Source organism: Astatotilapia calliptera, chromosome 9 (genome assembly GCF_900246225.1).
Source record: "Astatotilapia calliptera chromosome 9, fAstCal1.2, whole genome shotgun sequence".
Lineage (NCBI taxonomy): Eukaryota > Metazoa > Chordata > Actinopteri > Cichliformes > Cichlidae > Astatotilapia > Astatotilapia calliptera.
Window position 1 is genome coordinate 23,527,240 of NC_039310.1, and position 23,276 is coordinate 23,550,515.

At 38.5% G+C, this 23,276-nt stretch overlaps 1 protein-coding gene across 6 annotated transcripts in view; it reads right to left on the reverse strand.

Annotated features, from left to right (window-relative positions):
• Positions 1–1,489: 1,489 nt before the first annotated feature.
• myo3a (myosin IIIA) overlaps positions 1,490–23,276 on the reverse strand; it is a 73,515-nt gene continuing 51,728 nt past the window's right edge. For 3 of the 6 annotated variants that reach the window (XM_026180078.1, XM_026180075.1, XM_026180076.1), the window contains 13 exons: positions 21,832–21,873; positions 21,531–21,611; positions 20,851–21,056; positions 20,645–20,756; positions 19,168–19,330; positions 18,995–19,081; positions 18,786–18,909; positions 17,487–18,693; positions 17,244–17,394; positions 10,593–10,684; positions 9,036–9,076; positions 4,690–5,001; positions 1,490–2,116 (listed from right to left, as the gene is read on the reverse strand). In XM_026180078.1, coding sequence (XP_026035863.1) covers positions 2,002–2,116; positions 4,690–5,001; positions 9,036–9,076; positions 10,593–10,684; positions 17,244–17,394; positions 17,487–18,693; positions 18,786–18,909; positions 18,995–19,081; positions 19,168–19,330; positions 20,645–20,756; positions 20,851–21,056; positions 21,531–21,611; positions 21,832–21,873 — 2,733 coding nt within the window. In that variant the 3' untranslated portion in view covers positions 1,490–2,001. The remainder of the gene's footprint in view (positions 2,117–4,689; positions 5,002–9,035; positions 9,077–10,592; positions 10,685–17,243; positions 17,395–17,486; positions 18,694–18,785; positions 18,910–18,994; positions 19,082–19,167; positions 19,331–20,644; positions 20,757–20,850; positions 21,057–21,530; positions 21,612–21,831; positions 21,874–23,276) is intronic. The other 3 variants (XM_026180080.1, XM_026180079.1, XM_026180077.1) reach the window with 1 other exon arrangement.

A 23,276-nucleotide genomic window follows, 5' to 3' on the forward strand; every position in this document is an offset into this window, starting at 1 on the left:
CACCCACCCCATCCAAAATAAAGTTAAGCCGTTAAATCTGTAGTTTAACTGCGTCAAAATATCCGGATACAAGGAGGAAAACAAATGGGAATAGTTAAAGACAACATTAACTCTGTTTTTCTTTGCTCTGGTATTGTGTTGTGAAGCAGTGTGTGTTTGTCTGCAAAGGTGCTACAGAAATAACATTTTATGTTACTTACAATATCTAGTTACAAATCACCACGTGGAACTCCAACACTGTCACCTTCTGTCTCCACGAATTAGTGTAAATTAACCCTGCAGGCATCAAAGCGACACTGAGCCCCATCTGCAGTGATTTATAAATGCACTGGTCAACAGTTATCTAATACCCAAAAAGCCTCATTAACATAAACTGAACCCTTTAATATATATATATATATATATATATATATATATATATATATATATATATATATATATATATATATATATATATATATATATATATATATATATATATATATATATATGGGGTCATAGTCTTTTGAACAAAGTCAAACTTTAAGTCCCAAATGTCAACATGTGACTATAAATTTGTGATGTGTCTCTTTGAAGTCAGAAGTTCCTGACACACACACACACACACATATATATATATATATATATATATATATATATATATATATATATATATATATATATATATATATATATATATATGTGTGTGTGTGTGTGTGTGTGTATATATATATATACACACACACACACACACACACACACACACACACATATATATATATATATATACACACACACACACACACACACACACACACACACACACACACACATATATATATATATACACACACACACACACACACACACACACACACACACACACACACACACACACACACACACACACACAGTGTGTTATGAGATCACTCTATTGTGTCATTTCCGAGTTTTTTTTCTTTGTTCAAACTTGGTGTAACATTTTGTAATATTTCTTTATTTTAAATAATTTGTCTGTGAATCCTGTGTGTGGAGGAAGCTGTAACAGTTTTTCTTCCGTAGTCTGCATTTTGTCAGTATTTCTTCAGCCCTACGTGTTTTTATGCCACTGTGCACTGTGTGCAGTCAGCATGTAGCTGGGGATTCACTAACAGCCCCCAAGGGGGGCTTCTCTTTCAAAAATGTCACATAAAGGTCAGAGGTTGAATCTGGCGTCAATATTCAAATAAATACATAAATAAAAAACATTCTGTCCTTCTTACTTTTCCACCAAATATTCACAAGAATCAAAGGCTGTCATTTGAGTGAATGCTATTTCAAATGTAGTAATTATTGCGCACAAAGCAACAATTACGCGGGATGGAGGATAATGCGAGGAATTGATGTACTTTATACACACAGGCAATGAAACACTGAATGTCTTTGCATTTTTCCTTCTACGTTATTCATTTTGCACGGTTATGAAAAGTTTGCGATTTCGGCTAATTTGAGAGCAGCGAACTAAAAATAATGAAATGGGACGAGGAATTTAATATATTTTTTTGTTTAAGTGAACAAACTGAACATTTGAGCAGATAAAATAATGTACATTCTTCACAATATGAAGCTGATTAGTCTTCGGAATGACTTGAAATGCAAAGTTTTAAGAGCACAACCTGCAAATTTTTTGAAAGAAAATAAAGATATCGAAGAAAAAACATTGGAAATACAGAATACCAGTAACTAAACTGTTGGTCTCATAAATAAAACCTTATTTTACAGCAAGTTTAAAAGTATGACATCTTGTTATTTACATTGACTGTACTCTGTGTTCACTGTATGCATGAAAATCAATACAGTCTGTCCAGTTAAGTCCAGAGGAGTTTCATTTCCTACCCAAACTGTTGTACAATGTGTCTGAAGATCAATAAAATAAATGAAACATGTGCTGTGGTTAGCAGGACACCAGAACAAACTGCCACATGGTGCGATCAGCGATCCCGACCGATCAAGTCCCGAATAGCCAAAAGTCACTTCCTGTATTCAGTAATGTTTGATCAGCCTTTGTCTCTGCGAGGTCTTCCTCAGTAGATGTCTGAAGTCGTATGGATTCTCTTCAGTCCGGCTCTCTGTGGAGGCCATTCTGGGAACAGAGCGTCTGTCGATTACACAAAGGAGACAAATTTCAGCACAAGTAGATAAAAACAGAAATGTTGAACACAAGGTAGGACGTGGGGATGTAAACAAACAAACAAACAAAATTAAATGGAAAGGAGATGAAAAGATTCATGTTCAGGGTTCAAGGTTTTCATACTGGTTATCATATTTGGGCCATTTATCATGAGCTGTCCAAGGGAGCGGCCAAGCTGAAGGGAAAATAGATTAAATTCATGTATGAATTTATCCTTCGAGCAAGTAAAAACTAAAATTCAAAAACCAGACTCATAAACAGAGGTGCTGGTACCTCACAAGTCCTATTATGGAGTAAGGATGTGGCCAGACTAAAACTACAAATCAAGTAGCTGATTTGTAGTCCAGATCTGAAGAATCTTTAATAATATCTTTTAGTGACAGGCAGCAGAATAGCGCTGAAAAATAAAAGAAAGTTGAAGTGCCAAAAGCTGCAGTTCCTCAAACAGCCACTTGAGGCAGACTGCAGTAAGCTCATGTTAAACTGAACAACTTTCTGTAAAAATAAACATGTTTACAGCCCAGTTGTTGGCTCTGCAGATAATTTACCTCTTCACAAAAACTTTATTGTGGAGTGAAATTTTTATTATGAATCAGCAAATTAAATTTAGTCAAGGCTTAAAACTATGCATTATTATGGGTGAGACTGGTTTGAGTGACAGGTGGATGCAGGCTAGGCTGCTAATCTGTCTGCTAGGCTTCACCTCAGCTAATTAAAGTCACTGAACTGGAAGTTTTGACTGTGTTTGTGGTGTTTCTGCCTTTTGTAGCCTTTATGATGAAATTATTTGACCAGCTAAGTGATACAAACTCTCCAAGTCTACGCTTGTGATGAGTTAAAGTCTGGTATTTTATTTGCATGTTACAAAGCACTAATTAGTTGACATCTGTGAACTGTGCCTATACATTCAAGCACAACGTTAGAATTAAAGACAAGAGACAACTACATCACTATTTGTGAAGGAATTTCAGAATTTCTTTCTTATATCTGTGAGGTTCTGACTGGACTATGAATATAAGTAATTTATGCGAACGTCTGTTGAATGTGTAGACTGCAACAGATTAGCAACGAATGACAGCAATTGTCCTTATTATCATAAACACACTGCGTGTAATTATTTACTTGACCTTATTTAGCAGACTGACTTCATCTTATTGCCATTTTATTACCAACTTTAAAGCAGCAAAGTCACTTTGAAGAAAACAATTGACTGAGTTTTCATAGACTTGCTGTGAAGACTTTCAAAACTACAAAGTTTACTGTACACAGTTGCAATAAAATTGTAGCATGCCATGGTCTCTAACCACTATTGTCCTTACTGTAACTATAGCCTTACCAGCTAGCCAACATTAGCTGCTAGCTTAGTACTCCAGCCTCATTAAAATACGATCAGATCTGTCTCTTAAATCCAAGATGCTTCAGAAGTGGCTTCAGTGGGTGATATCATGGTGAGAACTTCCATCTTTCATATACAGCCTGTATAGCTTTGTCTTATTATGGTTATGTAGATAATGCTTTTCCCTCTTTCTGTAAACTAAGGTCTGACTTTACAAATCATCCAAATTCACTGAGATTACATTTATTTTTAAACAGTAGCAACAGTAGTATCATTATTATACTGAAGTAGAAACGTAACAAATTCAGTTAGCAAACATTAACAATGTAACTTGTGACTATATTTGTGAATCAGTAAAGCTGAACTGTAATAAATTGTACGTGCAGACGGTAACAAAGCGGTCAGCTGGACAAAAATCCTGAAGGCCATTACCTATCTTTCATCTGTTTCACATAATGCGAGTCGATGGAAATGATGACGAGATGGTTGGAAAAACAATCCCAAAAATGTCATAATGGGACCTCGTGGTTGGTATTGACAAAGATTAAAATGGCATCATAAAAAGTGGAAACTGATTTCCAGCTTAAAAGTGGTTCCACCTTGTTGAAGCTTATTGATGGTGCTGATTACAACATAGCTGATAGTTATCTCGGATGATCTGATATCCTCGTGTTGGTGTTGTTCCCAGACCATCATGAAAATGTTGTTCCAGGTTCAACATTGCAAGTGACCAATCACATTGTTGTGACGTTATTCTTTTGCGCGCCAAGCCATTCGTGCATTTATGAAATTCCAATGTTGCAAGGACAATATAAATTCTGCTTACTGTTTATTAAAGGGTTACGGTTAGGGTTAGGGTCCGTTGATCGGCGGACAGAGGCGGTTTCTCCCAGCTTAAGTACAGTTTTTTGTTTTACGCCGGTTTTTCCCGAAGTCGCAAAAGTATGACGTCACAACATTCTGATTGGTCACTTGCAATGTTGATCCTGGAACAACATTTAGTATGATGATCTGGGAACAACACCAACACGAGGATATCAGATCGTGCAGTTATCTCTCAGGTGCTTTGAATGGGGTTGGTTCAGTGTTAAAGCAGAAACAAGTAATTAATGCAGTCATGCACAGTTTCACAAAAATACAGGGACACTTTACAGGACATGTACTTATTGCCAGAGACACTATGAAGAGGACATAAATGACACACCTGTTTTCTTTGGCAGATTTGGGACGCTCCGGTTCAGTGGCGGCCCTCTCTCGGATCTGTCGACTGGGAGCAGTCAGTCTCTGCTCTACAGACTGCCTCCTGTCCCCAAACTGCCTTCTATCCATAGATCGTCTCCTGTCCATGGACTGCTTCCTCTCTACGGACCGCCTCCTTTCCATTGACTGCCTCCTCCCTATAGATTGCTTCCTCTCAGGCATGGATGATGTGTTCTCTTTGGACATGGAGGGTTCAGAACGGCTGGTAGAGAGGGCTGGGTAGTAGTGGTCATCCACATCCAACAGTTTCCCTGAGCTACAGCAAAAATAAGAGGACGGGGTCAGACAGACATTAGAGTGTCATCAAACAGTCTTTAAACAGGTTCTCCGGATGCAAATAGAGCACAGGTGTGACTGAAACCAGACACGAATGCTGTAAAAATCAATACAACGCATTTCTCATAAACACAATAACCTCAATAGTAGATTTTGATTGAAGTTAAGTGCTTTTCCTCTCGTTATGTTTTTCTTACTTTACGTTCAAATCTGATTATAAAGTCATTTGTTTAAGGTCAGATAAAACTCTATTCAAGTTTTTATTTTAAAATTAGGAGCAGGCGCAGGTTGGCTATATGGACTTCAATGCAGCTACCTCAGCAACTCTTTAAAGGGGACCATATGTGCTCATTTCATACTCAAATTTTTAATTTTGACTCGACTGAAGCTGCTCTGCATGAATCAGACTTCAAAAATAATACTTGTTTTTCTTATACTTGACTGTTGTGAAGCTCTTTGCTTCCTGTCTAAAACAAGTCAAAACATCTCCTTTAAGGCCACTCCCCTTTAGGCTAACTTTCCTTTGACTGGTTGCCCCTCATAAACCGAGGGTTTAGCTATTCTGCTCACATGCAGAGCTGTTGTTTTTTCTAACTTTCTTCGTCTATAAGCAGGTCTTTGAGATACTCATGATCTTCTGCTTTTTGTGATTTTTTTTCTTTTAGAAGCCACTAAATGCTGGCATCAATATAACTATTTCTTTATTGTAGAAAAGGAGAAAAATATTTTCCCCAAGTTAATTCACCAGCTGATTTCACATCTTTAAAATTTGTCTCTGTGATAGCAGTGACTATAAAATTAACTGAGCAGCAGAAAGAAGACAAATCTTATTGAGAAGAGGATAATTATCAAGTCCTCATCATCCAGGTATCTGCTCACCAGACTGTGTAAACTGTCCATCTGCACTGTGCAGCCCTTCTCTCAGCCGTCACTTTGACCTCCATTTGAACAGAAGTGTGAAAAGGACAGTTTCAATGTGCAGATCAATATGTCTCACACATTGTTAACATAAGGTAACAACCACTATCAGAATATATAGTCAGTACTACCAGTACACTGATCTCATTCTTACATTGTGATGTGTTTGAAGCTTGACCTGAACTTATCACTGTACTTTTGGAGGCGGGGTTGGCACACAATTATCCCACTGATGAATTACAATAAATGTGCTATTCTAAAGCTGAAATACATTCTTTCTCCTTGATTATAATTACCTCTCCTGTCCTCTAAACTATTAGCTCAATTATGTGATTGACACAGCACGGACAAAGAAAAACCACAATGACAATGGCTAGCACAAGATTTAGATCTATTATATAAGAGCTTTTAATTTTTTTAAAGTTTTTGTAGCACTAGATAATTCACAGAGGAATGCAGATGTTCAGTTTGTTTGTTAAGATGGCTCTGTGACAAAGACTTCAGGTTATAGCTGGTCGTGTTTTAACTAGCTGAAGTACTGCCATTCCCTACAACATCCACTGATTTTTCTTTTTTTATGCCATATACAACTCAAACATTACTAACACGACAACATAAATTGACTGAATATCTCAAGGCACCTGCCACATTGAACTAACCAGATATGGCACATTTAACAAGCCCTTCTGAACCCCTTATTGACCTTGGAGTGGCAGTGCATGAGTCTTATTCAGGCATACCAGATAAAGGTATACCTGGGTTGGGGGTCGGCTTAGGCCTGCCACTATTGGTAAAGTACAGCATATAGTCTTCACTGTTGTTTTATACTGCATCATCTCAATTTTTAACTTTGATTGTTCAGTAATCTAAAGCTCTGAAATCACTCTTCATTTTTTGTACTGGCTAATGAGCCAGGTCAGAAAATAAATGGGGGCTCGTCCGGGATCTTCTGGATTCTTCTGGGTTGACTAAACATTTGAGTTTCTTTGATAAGGTGAGAGAAGCTTTGAGGAGTGACTGAGCAAACTTTCTTTTCTTTTTTTTTTAAAGCTAGGTGGCTATTCTGCCATTTTATAAGGCCCTTAATCCAAAATAAAGAAGTGGCTTATAAGCTGGGTCAGAACAAAAAAGGGGGGCTTGTCTGGGATCTTTTGAATTCTTCTGGGTAGACTAAAAACTATTTTTTCTTTAATTTTTGGGAAGGTTGACTTTATATTTCTGCCTTTCTACACTCGATTTTACTCATATAATTTACATAGACATGAAGTACATACATGTATTACCACATTTCAGAGATTACTTTTAATTACTGTTGTCATTACTGATTTATGTAGCCATGCATGGCTTTAGGGACAGCAACAGCCATATATCACTCCAGACTGAAAGTGAAATTGTTTTAGACAAATGATTCATTTGATTCAAGTGAAGTACCTTGATATGCACACGGAAGCATTTTTGGATGACTTCCCAGCATTGTATGCTTGATGAGCAAGATGAATGCAACTTGTGGGGTATCTAATTTCAGACCAAAATTAACATGGTGGCTTTTTTTGTAAACATTCTCTTACACTGAGAAGTAAAGCTAATGAGGTAAGAAATAGCTAATGTCTAAATCTGGCCTCATTTTAGAACACAAAAGGTTAGCTCACAGTTAGCTTTTTATGAGTTGTCTGTGGTGTAGTGGTTAACACATTTGCCATTTATACAAAAGATCCTTGGTTTATTTCTGGCAAGAAATCCAACCGCAGTGTGTCATATGTTAGTGTAGTCCTGGAAAAAAGGGACGTTTGCTTCAGGAAGATGTGGTGTAAAATGTAAAATGTTATCACCCCTTGGGGAAAAAAGCAGATGGAAGACTATTTCATACCAACAAGAAACAGGCAAATCTAAATGTCCTGAGTTCTAATAACTTAGATAACAACTTTTTAAAAAAAATAGGGTTACAGGCCTTTTTAATGCTCTAAGCAAATATTACCAGAGATCAACATTTTAGTATTTAGCTTAAAGTAGCAATATATCATTAGCCACAAGCATACATTAACCTATAGCTGCAGACTTGTTTGAAATGTCCCAAATAATATGACAGAATTAATTATGCACTGAATGCACAACGATTACAGACATATTTTTGAAATGCAGTGTGGTGAGAAGCTTATAAGGTTTCATAAGCTTGAAATAGGCTGAATAACCAACCAACTTGTAGATTTCAGAGTTCTGATAGTGGTACTAAAATATAGATATCTGTGCTATGCAATCACACTTTCCCTCCCCATTTCTCATGTATTCACTCTCATTTACTATCATCACATCAGTATACTCTCCAGCTTTCTATCCCTACCACCCACGTTTTCCCATTTCCCAAGCCCAATTGCTGTCAGCTTCAGCCAGAGACACTATTGTTCCTGCTGACCTTCTCATCCTTAATGATGCATGTAAACTGCGCCTGTCCATCGCTGACTTTATTTATTTGCTAACAAATTATTACCCTTGATGTCTAGCACTGTGTTGTATTGTGTGTGTCCACATCAAGGGGGCTCAGTGTGTGTGTGTGCATGTCTGTGTCTCCTCAGACTGCTGTGATAAAGTACCCAGGCCCCTGCTTGTTCAGCCAGCGCTATCGGTCTATCTTCAACCCCTCACTCTGTGCGGGATGCTCACCTTGTGGCCTGTACGGCACATACATATGCATGACTGCACACATCCACAGATACTTTCTGGTTTCATTTTCTTTTCTTTAACAAAAATGCTGAAAACATTTACCAGTATATTCGAAACATGTCACATAATGCAGAAACCCACAGAACAACTCCTATAAATGATACCAAACCACCAATTTGGGATTCCTTACGTTACATTTCTCTAAGAATATGATATTCAGCCAATGTAAAGAGGTAAAAGATGAGGGCAATTAATTTAACTGTGGATGTGTGTATCACTGTGGATCATTAAGTTTGGACCCCATGCCCTTGCACTGTCCCTATGTTGACACCAGGCTGTAGTTGTTACTATGGCCCAGGAGTAGCAAGCAAGGAGGCAGCATGCCAACCTCATAAAACAGTAGCTAATTGGTTGTTAAAATAAGAGTGGGACACTTACCCCTCTTTCCTGGGTTTGCGTTTATCATCTTGGACAGACCGCTGAATGAAGAGAGATGGAGAACTGATTATTAAATGTCAAACAGCCAACAGTAATATCTGGATGGATTTACCCACAAACACTCTATATTCATGGTTTCTAGATGACATATCTTGTTGTATAAGATGGTGACATATCATCTTATAGGAGAGCATTACCACTAATCACAATCAACTAATCTAGAGAAAAACACAACAATTTGGAAATAATGCGTTAAACTGAAGCATGATGGTCACTGATGTCTATGAGAGGCATTTCAGTCACTCAGTGAGAAACGTCAGATAAAAGACCCCCACTAGCCAAACTGCACATTAATGCAAGTATCTAATCAGCCAATTTGATTGCACCATATAGACACAACCTGCTGAAGTCCATACTGATCATCGGAATGGTGAAGAAAGTAATTTAAGTGACTTTGAATGTGGCAGACTGGTCTGATTATTTCAGAAACTGCTGATCTGCTGGGATTTTCCCACACAACTATCAAGCAGGCAACAGTAACTCAAATACCCATTTGCTGCAATCAAGGTATGCAGAAGAGCATCTCTTAAAGCACAACATGTTGAAACTTGAAGAACATGGGCTACAGCAGCAGAAGAAAAAACATTTTCTGGTCTAATGATTTCTAATGAATTATTCAGATGGCAGAGTCAAATCTGGGTGTAAACAACATGAAAACATCTCTCCATCCACCATAGTTTAATGGTGTCACTGTACATTTTCTTGGCACACTTTGGGCCTTGTAGTACCAACTAAGCCTCATTTAAACTCAGTAGTTAGTTTTGCTATGAAGAATTTTGGTTATTCTGAAGGTAAAAGAGGGTCCAACCTCATAGCAGCTAATAAAGGGTCCAGCGAGTGGATTTTTTTCCCCTTAGCCATAGGTTTTCTGTGACATGTCTCTTTTTAATGGGATGCACCACCATGTTAGTGGCTGTTCTCTCATATTTTCAACAATGCAAAATGAAATATTGTTTAAATATTAATTCCACTAAAGTTTAACGGAATTCTTCTGTTTTAAAACTACTTGAGCAAATGTGAAAGCACAGTAATCGATTTAGTAAAACTCTGCTGCTTTGAGTATTGAATGCCTAAATGTCTAAAGAGATCGTCAGTCTAATTATCGACTAGATAGATTGTATCTGCAGTGTTTACTACACTACAGAATAAACAGAACAGTAAACAGCAATCAGGTGCTATTGTGCACCAAAATGATTAAAAGATTTCTAACAATAAACACTGAATAAAAAGGGACTACTTTTAGTACAAAAGGGAAACTTCTGAAGAAAATCACTCCATTGACAAAAATACTTTTCCAGACAGCTTCATAATAGTCTGATATTTCTCACCTTGGCAACATACGGTGTGTGGTAAAGAGCTCTACTACAGGGTAAAATTTGACAATCAATAGTGCATTATTAAAGCTAGATGCTGGGAAGGCGGTTACAGTTGCAGCTGACGGCAAAGCTTTGTTGTAGAAAATATCTGAAATCGTTCGTCGCCTTCTCTTAGACTTACATGAATCAGGTTGTAATAGGTGGAGTCCTCTGGTGTATTCAGGGTCTTTGGCTGCTGGTTCCTGCGGGGGGTTCTCGACAATCTTTTGTCAGCTGAAAAGTAACACAGACAGTTTAATGCATCCGGCACTGGTTTTGCTGATGATAATTGGGCAAAATGAGGCTGACAAAAATGCACAACTTTATTTCCTGATAAACTCTCAAAATGTCTTCAACACATGATCAGTTTGCATTTTTTTAAGTGTCAGTTGGTTTTCATGGCATGCCCACCACTGCTGCAGCCTCTTATTTCACAAAAGTACTCTTAGCTGAAGTATTTTGGGGCATTTTCTTCCCTTCTTAAAGAGCAAACATGGCAGATGAGATGGGGGATGTTGAGACAGAGACGACTGGCCAGAAATTGCTGCCTTCAAATCAGTTTGTATTTCCATCTTTTTACTTCCTACTTTTCACAGAATACGAAGTTTCTGCAGCCTTTAATAACAAAGAGTGCTGCTGTAAAATGCAGATTTCTGGAAATATATAAGGATTTATGTTAGCATTATGGTCAATTGGAGAGGAGGGAGGTATTTCTACTCTCTGATGGATTTCTACATCTGGAGGTTAGCCTCAGCAATTCATAATATTTTCTCCTGCAAGATGCCAAATAAATTACAGTAGAAAACTGAACATATAACATGCACATAATGCGTTTTTACATTATGATATATATATATATATATATATATATAAAAAAAAAAAAAATATATATATATATATATATATATATATATATATATATATATATATATATAAAAAAAAAAATATATATATATATATATATATATATATATATATATATATATATATATATATATATATATATATATATATATATATTTTTTTTTTTTTTTTTTTTTTTTTTTTTAACTTTTGACAGATGACTTTAGAGAGAAGTCGTGAAATGAAAGATGACTAGATTCAAAGCAAGAACCACCAGTGTAGTCCAGATTAATGATACAGGTATAAACATTTGATGTTATATATTTCAGTTATATCTTACTCAAGATTATTGTGTCATTTTTATGAGGCTCAGGAATATTTTTTAGTGTATATTTTCTAAGGCACTTGTGGAAGTGCAGTGTTTGATAACTTCGTAATGATCCACGTTTAATTCCGAGTACGGTATTTGAACATGCAGTGATTGGGTGGGCAGCTTTCATGCCTGACATCTCCCACCTTGCAGCGGCTGTACTGCAATCTATCATGTTTGTCATACATGATGTACTGTATCAACAACCCTCATCTATGTTATTGCAATTATAAATATATTACAGTGACCTTTGTTTGATGCTCATTATTAATCGCTGTTCACATACGGGAAAAAAACAATCCATCATGTACAGAAGCTCTCAGGTGAAGAAGGTAAAAAGTTTGTAACATTATTGAACAACTCCATCCAAAGGTCATTCTGAATTGCAAACAACTAAAGCCAATTTTACGTACCTACTTATTACTTCTTGCCATAATTGTTGGAAATGCTAACTCGCAAAACATGATTAAAATCTGATGACCTTTCCTGAAGAACAATGTGACTGGGATTCCTCTGCTCTCTCTCTCTCTCTCTCTGTGTGTGTGTGTATTGCAAATGATTTTGATTTATTATGTCAGTGAAATTCATGAGGACAGATTAGCGCCGTCAATGGAGAAATGACTTTGTGAAGCTGAAAAGGATAATTTCATAGGAGTTGCACTAGCCCCTGGAAATAACACTGATAATTCATTCTGCTTTACCTCAGGCAATGCACTGTGCTGGAGAAGAGTCTGTAAAGGGCAAACATGCCTGGATTAAAGGAAGACTGTTATCTGTGTAGCTCACTCTGTGATACCACTCTTTTGTCTGCAGATCTGTACACTGCCGCAAGTTAGCTTAGCCTAGCATACAGACTGGAAACAAAAACATCTATTCGGGCTCTTTCTGAAAGAAAATAAACTGAGTAAGAGTCATTAAATGCTCTCTAGTTAACACACTCTCACTGGCCATTGTATTAGGTACTTCTTTTTAGCTGCTTGCTTATGTAAATAGCAGAAGTGGGATGTGTAGCCAACAAATCAGCAACTGTGTAGTGTCAACGTGGACCAAATATCTGAGAAATGTATTCTGCACCTTCACGAATTCATGTCACAAAGAAGAAAAATTACTTGGAAAGACCAATGAGGATATAACCCAGTGCAATTGATTAGTACCAGGTTATCAACTGAGTTAGCTAGTTTTCTCTTTGTGGTAAGGCTTTAAGACTTACTTACTATATCTTTTTTATATTAAATATAGCATGGTTAAGGATAAAAAAGTATTATGTTCAGGACAGAACAGAGGTGGGACCAAGTCATTGTTTTGCAAGTCTCAAGTAAGTCTTAAGTCTTTATCCTCAAGTCTCAAGTCAAGTCTCAAGTAATGTCAGGCAAGTCAGAGTCGAGTCTCAAGTCACTGGTGTAAAAGTCCAAGTCAAGTCACAAGTCTGAAACTTTGAATTTCAAGTCCTTTCGAGTCTTTAAAAAAAACAAAATGAAAAAATAATGTTGCAGTTATGCTAAATGTAAATATTAGACCATGTAATTTTAAAATCTGTGTTTTTCTCAACACATGACAAAATAGTGAACTTAGAAAATATACACAAATTGTGAAATTGCACCTCTTTAAAATGCAGCTCAATTAAACCTAGCTCCAAGAATAATTTTCACCGACAGTTCTGAGATAAGCTGCATGTTATTCTTGGATGCGGTTGTAGGACCAGCTTTAAAATCGCATGACAAAAATATCATACACATTAAAAAAAACTGTATCACCAACGTAGCCTGGACAACATTTGCTAGTTAGATGAAGTCAGCTATCTCATCTTAGCATATTTATATGCATATTTATAATCATACGGTTCTTGGAGTGAGTGCATACACTCATGAAGTTTAGTAACTTCAGGTCACTGCAACAAGCCCAGGTACAGTTTACCGACGGATGGGTGCAGGACCTTGAAATGCACCGTGTAGAACGACAGACCATCGTACGTATCATAAGTTTACCAGTCTCACAAATTGTCGTCATAAATACACATTCCTTAACCGTTTATTAATAGGACCTTTGAGCTCAACGGTAATTAATTAGTAGTGGAAATAATTTCTGGTACCCATCACAGAAATGTAGCAGTGACAACAATATTGTATGCTGTAATCGTACTGGGCAATTAGTGATACAAAAAACCTGTTTTACCCTGTGAATAAAAGTATATGTTTTTGTCAATGTACCATAATAACAGAAGCGAAACGCAATATTGTGTCAGGACAATTCACTATTTATGCACAATAAATAAAGGAGCATAGCGCGACCATTTCTGTTCAGCGCCAGACTTGCTTGTAACCTATATCACCAATTATGTTATGAAAATGACGCATTAACTACAACAGCAGACTGACCTTCGTGTAAATGCTTGGAGCAGACTAACCTGTGAGCTGGAGGGTTCCGGGACGTTATATTTGATCTTTGAATGGCTGCAATCCAGGCCATCCGTCGCGTCTTTGTTACTTCGGAAACATGGCTTGAACAATTTCTCTTCAACGACATAATCCGATAACAACCGATCTCTTTACCCGTCGGCTTCCCGTGGCTGTCATGCGACCGGCTATTGCAGTTAATAATACAACAGCTTCTTGACATTTTTGTGTTTCTTTTTATCGCTGTATAACTGATTTTAATTGAAAGTCTGCGTGCGCTAGTACCGCTTGCCACGAGTTCCCAGAATCCTTTGCGGTTCTACCCGTGAATGACGTCACATTTTCAATCTCTATATAATATGCATGTTAAATTTTATATTTGGGGTAAAATATCAAGTCTTTTCAAGTAAACCGGTTCAAGTCCAATTCAAGTCCCAAGTCATTGATGTAAAAGTCCAAGTCAAGTCACAAGTCTTAGAACATTTTTTCAAGTCAAGTCTAAAGTCATAAAATTAATGACTCGAGTCTGACTCGAGTCCAAGTCATGTGACTCGAGTCCACACCTCTGGGACAGAAACACCATAAAATAATGTAAACACTTGGTCAAAGGGATTAAGTTAGTGACAAACTGAAGGAAAAAAATAAAACACTCTTCTGCGAAATTAAAAAACTATTTGAAATCAAAGAAATGCAAGATCATTCAGTACATTCAAAGCATAGTCTGAAACTCAAAGGCTTTACGTTATTCATTTGTCTGTGGGCAGTATCCTTTTGTGGCTGGCTTTTGGTTTTGTCTTCTCCCTTTAGATTACTGCTTTCATATTACTCTTTAGGGTACTAGTCAAAGAATGAATATGTATTCATAATACAAAATTAATTAAAATGTGGGCTTTTCTGGTGACAGGTGAAAGTTAAATGCTAGTCTTACTGAAGGTACCCTGGTGTACTGTTACAACTTCCAAAACAAAAGTGATTATTCAAAATGTTGACTACTAAAAAAGTTAAAACTGAATTTACAAACAGAGTATTACAAGGCTATCACACAAGATTAAAAAGGTACTGCAAATGCAATGCCCTTGTAATAAAACTCAAAAGACTCTAAAGATGACAGCTGTCATCTTTATTTTTGCAAAGTGAACTTTTCAAATTGCTGCCTCTCTTCATTGACCACCCCAAAAGCAATTACAGATATCACCCATGCAAATCAAATGTTATCTTTGATGACACATGAAGAAGAGAAATGCTTTCTGTTTGGCACTTGACCTTCTCAGGTTTCCTAATCTAATAGAGCTGCAGGACACAGAAAGAAGATACTGTCCATCAGTAATAGGGATGCACCGATACCGATACCGGTATCTGGTATCGGCCTCGATACCACATTTTCTAAAGTACTCGTACTCGTTAAAAGTCCCCCGATACCGGGGACCGATACCACGGTCTGAGACCTGTCTATGTTTGAGCGGCATGTAAGGGGTTAATCACAAGCGCCAAGTGCCCGCCCCCAGGCCCCGGCTGCAGTTCAGAGCTGGGAGAAGGCGAGCCGAGACGTGTGGAACTATTTCAAAGTGAATGAAGACACGAAAACAAAGGCGGACTGCAAATTGTGCTCAGCGAAATTGTCCAGAGGAGGCTCAAAAGGTAGCGCATTTAACACAAGTAATTTAATCAAGCACCTAAAATCCCAACACAACAACAAGTACAAAGAGTTTACCCACGCTTATTTACCCACGCTTATTAGCACAGAGGAGCATAGCTGATGCTATAGCAGTGGGACGGAAAATAGTTGGGCATTTTAAACATTCCGCCTTAACCTACTCCCGCCTCGAGGACATTCAGGGACAGCTCAACCAGCCAATAAAGAGACTGCAGCAGGACGTACAGACGCGCTGGAACAGCACGTATTACATGCTCCAGTCCCTCATTGAGCAAAAGCGAGTGCTGGAGGTGTATGTGTCCGAGCATGAACTCCCTGACTATCTCACCGCTCACCAATGGGCTCTTATGGAGACAACTGTTGCCATCCTCGCCCCCTTTGAGGAACTAACTAAAAAAGTGAGCAGCTACGACGCACTAGCCTCTGATGTCATCCCAGCTGTGACTGTGCTAGTGAGACTTCTAAACAGAGAAACAGACGAGGACCACGGTGTCAAGACAATGAAAGCAACCTTACAGGCAGCTGTCAAAAAGCGCTTCAGTGACGTCGAGACCAACCCACTGTACTTCATCTCCACCATACTTGACCCAAGGTAGTCTGTGTGCTATAGGTATTCAATGATAAACTACAGTACTAAATGTAAGATTATTTTACATCTGAAATATTATATATTTGTAACTATCCATCCATCCATCCATCCATCCATCTTCATCCGCTTTATCCGGGGCCGGGTCGCGGGGGCAGCAGCCTAAGCAAAGAGGCCCAGACCTCCCTCTCCCCAGCCACCTCCTCCAGCTTATCCGGGGGAATACCAAGGCGTTCCCAGGCCAGCCGAGAGATATAATCTCTCCAGCGTGTCCTGGGTCTATTTGTAACTAAAATACACAAATACAAATGTATGCAATATATATAATACATGAAATACATGAAATACATTTCCCTTATTACTACCAGAAAGTCAAATGGCTGGCATTTGTCAATGAGTAAGTACTCGGTATCGGTATCGGCGAGTACTGAAATGCAAGTACTCATACTCGTACTCATTTTCCAAAAAAGTGGTATCGGTGCATCCCTAATCAGTAACATGGTCATCTACCAGAAGTCAGCAATAAAATTGCAATCTCCTTGTTTTTTTTGTTTTGTTTTTTATCGATCAAAATTAAAGAACAGGGAGAAAATAGCTGGAATTTATTATCCTTCAAAATGAGCACCCACTCCTGACCCAGATTGTTGTTTTCAGTCAGTTTGAATAGACCTAATAGCTCAGTCGCATTTGACAATTTTCGGTCAATGGTTCTGAGCGCAGTTGGGCACCATATCCATTATCTTCAGTTCAGCAGACTGAAAAAGACTAGAGAAGCCGAGAAGACAGTGAGAATGGACAGACTGTCTTTCTTAATTATCTAAAGGTCCAGTGCATCAAAAGCTGAACCAGAACTTCAAATTAACTTTGGGTCAATCCATGACAGCATTATGAATTGTTTTTATTGCTTTATAATCTGTTTTTCACCTAGCCAACCTCACTTATCTTACTTGAATGGCGACGCTGGGGAGTGAAGCTACCATTGATTGCGTTTCCTCTCACAAACAACATGCCATTGTTCTCAGGGTCTGATTGATGGGCCTGGATGATCTCATTCAGCTTCTGCTGCAGAGTCAGAAAGTCCTCAGACGTCTTTGCGATCTGTTGGAGAGATTAGAAGGAAAAAGGATATAAGACTGGAAAGAAAATGACAAGATAGTGAGTTTTCAATAAAATCTGTTTGAGGCTATAACCTGTCTGGAGAAGCTCTCCAGCCTTCTTGTCTCTTTCTGTGCAGCTTCCTTGTTGGCCTTCAGGTTCTTCCTGTCCTTGTACCCTCTGAAGTTACTCTGGATCTTCACTGCAGCGTGTTCTTCCTCCAGTCTTTGGTTTTCAACGTCTGTCTCATCTTTACGTTCAATTACCACATCAGTGATGTCCACAGCCTCCTCCTGTTCTGCATCAGTGGGAGTCCCAGATTCCTCCTTAGCTTTCAATTGCGCTTCCCTCTCAGCTTTCATTTTCTTTCGGTCCCGGTGGCCTCGGAAGTTACTCTGGATGACAGTAGCTGCTTTCTCTTCATCCAGCCCTTCTCGGTTCTCACTAGAAGTGTTCTCCTGGGGTTCTGGAAGAGATTCCTCTGTCTCTTCCTCCTTTGGAGGCTCTGATGGAACATCTTTCTCCTTCTGCCTTTTCTTGGGGAGCTTTCCCTCCTCTTCGAGTCGTTTGCGCTCCTTGTGGCCTCTGAAATTGCTCTGAAGCACTACAGCCGCTTTGGTCTCATCTGCATTTTCAGCTGTTGTCGAGGCTTCTTTTTCTGCCTCGTCACTACCTGGTTCCTTTTCCAGCACTTCGTCCCCTGCAGGACTTTTTGCTTTCTGTTTCTTAGCTGGGATTTTGCCTTCTTCCTCTAGTTTCTTCCGCTCTTTGTAGCCCCTGAAGTTACTCTGGAGAACAGTGGCCGCCTTGGTTTCCTCTTCTAAATCAGCAGCTTCCTCACCTGCAGTTTTTTTCTGTCCACCATCCTCCTGCTCTTCTTTTTTAGGCTCAGCATCCTGAATCACTGCTTCCTCTGCCACTTCTGTGTGCTCATCTTCTGGCACCTGAGTATTATCACTGTCATCATTCTCCTCTGCTTCATAAGTACTTTCTTCATCTTCCTCATTCTCCTCTTGTTTATCAGCTGACTTTTCACCTACTCCTTCTTTGTTAGCCAACTCTTGGACATCTTTTTCCTGTCCCTCTTCCGCTGTTGCATTTGGCAATTCCAGCTCTGCTCCAGCCATCGTCTTTTTTCTCTCCTTAAACTTTTTTCTCTCTTTGTAGCCCCTATAGTTGCTTTGAAGAACCACTGCAGCTTTAGTTTCCTCCTCCTCGTTCTCTGCATCATTTTCTGGTTTTGCTATCTGTTCCTCATTTTCTTTCGAAGCAGTCTCTGCTTTCTCTTTCTCTCTGGCTTCCCTGGAAGCAAAATAGACACATTTATGTTAAAAAGAAGAAAAGAAAAAAAGACATTTCACTGCTGCTTTGTGCATAGCTTCCATCTCTCTTACAGCTTTCTTTTAAAGCTCTTCCTTTCTTTATGCCCTCTGTAGCGAGCCTGAATCTTGGTTGCCGCTTTATTCTTCTCATCTACCATCTCTTTGTACCTCTTTTTTGCGAGATAGCCTCGGCAAACTGAAGAAGAAAATGGAATAAGGGTAAGCCAATATAATACGCACCACATATAGATAATGTAACTAATTTAATATCAGACTCCTACCAGCCTGAAACTGGATGATGAAGGCCTCCAACTTTGCTTTGCTTTTCTCATCAGCTACCCTCTTCCGAGCTTGATGTCCTCTGTATGCTGCAGCACAAAAAAAAATAAAATTTATGCCTCCTCTATAACTTGTTGACATTGTGGTACACAACCAGCGTGCACAGTTTACTAACCTGACTGCAGCACCAGGGCACTTTGTTCTCGCTCTTTTAATATCCGCCGGTACCGCTTGGCTCCAAGCCAGCCTCGAACACAAGCCTGGACCAGGATGATTCGCTGTGTTGTCTGCTGTACCATCAGATTCAGATGTTCAACGTGGTAATACTTGAGAAACACCTAAGCCCAGAGGGATAAAAACAACTGTTAGTTATTGAAATACAAACATAACACTGTAGGTTTAGCCTCAAATGCAGAATCACGCAAGCACTGTTGGATTCCCTTTTCAGGCACGACAGTGCGGAAGTTATTGTTCTTTCACAGCAGGAGATTTCTGGGTTCAACAATTTAAGGTACCTTTGTATGTGGCATTTGCATGTGCGCGTCAGTGCAATATGAATGCATATGAGTCTCATAGTGCAAAGTGTTTTAAGTTGTTATCAAGATTAGAAAAGTAATAAATAAATGCTAATCCATAAAGCAGCAGAAGATAAAGCAATACAAAGAATTGAGCCTTCACTAAACTGGCTTCAGTTTGTATTAATATTTACCCTAACCCTAGGTAATCAGAATAAAAATACTGGCAGCTGTCAGTGCTACCCCTTAGCCTCCTAGTTAATGGACCTAAGGTATAAATTTGAAAATCTGACCTCTGACCTTGAGATCACGTCATCGGGATTCAAACTCCAAGATTTTCAGGAGCTGTCCATACTGGATGAAAACCTGACCTTTGACCATAACCTTGAGAAAGAGGTCACTGAGATTCAACATTTTCCAACGTTTTTAGTGGATACATCTATGGTATAAATTTCAAAATCTTATGTTGCTTTGTTCTCGAGCTATTTTAATACAGAAACTTGAGGGTCCATGCCACCCAACCACCTGACCGCTTGGCAGGGTGACGACCACACCCCATCAGCCTTTTACAGTTGTGGGATAATCACTGTTGTTCACTCAAATCTATGAAATTAGATGATGATGATCTTTGAAATGCTCTTTGGTTATAGATTTAAAATAAAAAAATAAAAAATCAGAAGCACATTCTTTTATTTTCATGCCTTGTTTAACCTAAATGGTTTGGGTGTATGAGCCTTCATCTGGAGTCCTTTATTAACTTGATTTGAATCTATTCATGACCATAATGTGTGGAAAAAAGTTTTATTTAGTATTGAAGTTTTAAATTGGCCTCTGGCAAAGGAGACTCAAAAAAATCTGCACAACTCTGAGCTCAATGTGCTACATTTGGATGTTTGTTCCGTATGTTTGAGATTCCTGCTGGATCATGAAGGGATGCAACAATAAAAAGGTGGAAAATTTCTTTTAATTTCTTGCCTCAACTTAACCAAACAGTAAGAAACAACAGTAAACACCAAATTTCAGGCAATTTTTGTTTTTTGTTTTGTGCATTTTATGTTCAATATAGGTATTTGTTGTGCCTGAAAATGAACAAATAAATGAAATGAAATGAATGAATGAAATGAAATCTCTCCTTACCTTTGTCTTTCCCATAGCCCAGTTTTCCAGCTTGGCCTTCTCCAGTATTGCAGCACATGTTTCTGGGGTTGCAGCGGGCTCCTCGTTAGCATGGTAAGCCAATAAGTAGTACCTGCAGCAATCAATGTAATTATCTGGACACTAATATCAAGGTTCTACACGCTGATTTTGTAATCACTTCATAAGCTCTGCTTTTCACCACTGACCTCTTAATGAAGTTAGCAAACAGGATGCGGTGAGAGTAACCCTGGCGTCTGATCTTGGCAGTCTCCAGAACACCAGTGTATCGAAGCTGGACCAGAACCTTTTCACGGTCAAACTTGTTGGCATGGCGATCGTTGTTGGGCTTGATGCAGCGCACAAAGTGAGGCTGACCTGCCACCATCTTGGACAGAAGGTCCATCAAAGAGTACTAGAAGGAGCAGAAGAAGAAGATTAGGGGTAGTTGTGGCAAATATATGGTAGTTATAATGTCTCTGGTGAGAGAAGGCACTCAAAGAAAACCAGCTAGAAATTTATGGTACAATTCTATAATGGTAGATGGTGGTTATCCAGCCCTGGCCCTAAAAGAGTATCTATATATCTGAGGTTGTATGTATCATTTCTATGTTTGTATTTATAATTCTGACCCTGTGTAGAAAATTCAAAATAAATGCATAAATCTTTAGGATCTTTGCTGTACAATCATTCCACCCTGGAAACAAAACACTTAAAAGAAATGATTAAAAGCTCAAAATTACTTTGAAATCATGCTCATGATGAGTGTATGTGAACTACTGAGTACAACTGTATTTGTTTGTTAATTTGTGGCTCTCTCTAAAAACCTCCCAAATAACTGATCCAAGCAAATAAAATTAAATAATTTAAAAAAATGTTCAAATCTTACTCTGAAGTAGGAGGCCACTGTCTGTGTTCTCATGTTGGTGGTTTCTCTAGGGTGGTAAGGCGTGTCTCCAGATTCACCTGGCTAAAAAAAACCCCAAAAACATAAAACATATTAAAAAAGGCCAATAATACCGGGTATATGATATAATACTACTCTCTATAATTTCTGCTTGTACAGTATGGATATCCGACTAAATAATAAAACATGTATGTGGTTTATCTTTTTTCTCCTGTGCAAATTTTACTCCAAACATTTGATTGTGTTTTTGAAAAACCACCAATCACCGTTTTCATTTGCTTACATCAAGCAAGAATTTTTTTGCAGGCTTTAATTCCAGAGAACGCTGCAAAAGAGACGCATAAAGTGGATAAACAAGTAGTGCCAAATCAAGAATATGGTCTACTTATATACAACAGTGTTACACCCAAATCGGTCACATGTCAATGACTCAATGCTTAAAAACTGCTTAGAAAAAAACAAAACAACCCCCCCCCCCCAAAAAAAAAAGAAACAGACAGCTAAATAAAAATAAAAAAATAACCACTTAATTGTCCTTTACCACATATTTGGTAACATTTTAACAAGCTCTACTTCTAATTCTCAACACAAACACAACGGGGAGAAGACCACCTTTATAGCACGCCATCAGCCTAATGCTGTTTTTTAGCATTTAAATCGCTCATCGTGGCTTCTCAAGAGCAAAACCTTTGATGAGCTTTTTCCCTAAAATATGCAGATGAATGGAAATTAATTCAAGAACTAATCAAACAGTTCTTGTAAATGTAGCCGCTGTCGATTGGTTTTAGGTGAGCAAATGGCTTTGAGGCTTACATTTAGCAATGGTGTACGGCTGCAATCTAAACTAATTCACACCGGCACGTAAAGCCACGCAATTGAGTTGCCAGGAGGAGTTTTATTTGGATACTGGCACCTGAAAGAGTCAGGCTGATTACGGAATGCTTGGAGTGCAAAATTTAAAGTTTTAACACTGTTTTAAAAGCATTTAAAAAAAAATTTGATTGACTATGTAAGCCATTTTTCTGAAATTGCGTAGCAGAATTAGGCATGGTGCTATAAACACAAATCCACCACAGTGATATACAGGGAGTGCAAAATTATTAGGCAAATGAGTATTTTGTCCACATCATCCTCTTCATGCATGTTGTCTTACTCCAAGCTGTATAGGCTCGAAAGCCTACTACCAATTAAGCATATTAGGTGATGTGCATCTCTGTAATGAGAAGGGGTGTGGTCTAATGACATCAACACCCTATATCAGGTGTGCATAATTATTAGGCAACTTCCTTTCCTTTGGCAAAATGGGTCAAAAGAAGGACTTGACAGGCTCAGAAAAGTCAAAAATAGTGAGATAGCTTGCAGAGGGATGCAGCAGTCTCAAAATTGCAAAGCTTCTGAAGCGTGATCATCAAACAATCAAGCGTTTCATTCAAAATAGTCAACAGGGTCGCAAGAAGCGTGTGGAAAAACCAAGGTGCAAAATAACTGCCCATGAACTGAGAAAAGTCAAGCGTGCAGCTGCCAAGATGCCACTTGCCACCAGTTTGGCCATATTTCAGAGCTGCAACATCACTGGAGTGCCCAAAAGCACAAGGTGTGCAATACTCAGAGACATGGCCAAGGTAAGAAAGGCTGAAAGACGACCACCACTGAACAAGACACACAAGCTGAAACGTCAAGACTGGGCCAAGAAATATCTCAAGACTGGTTTTTCTAAGGTTTTATGGA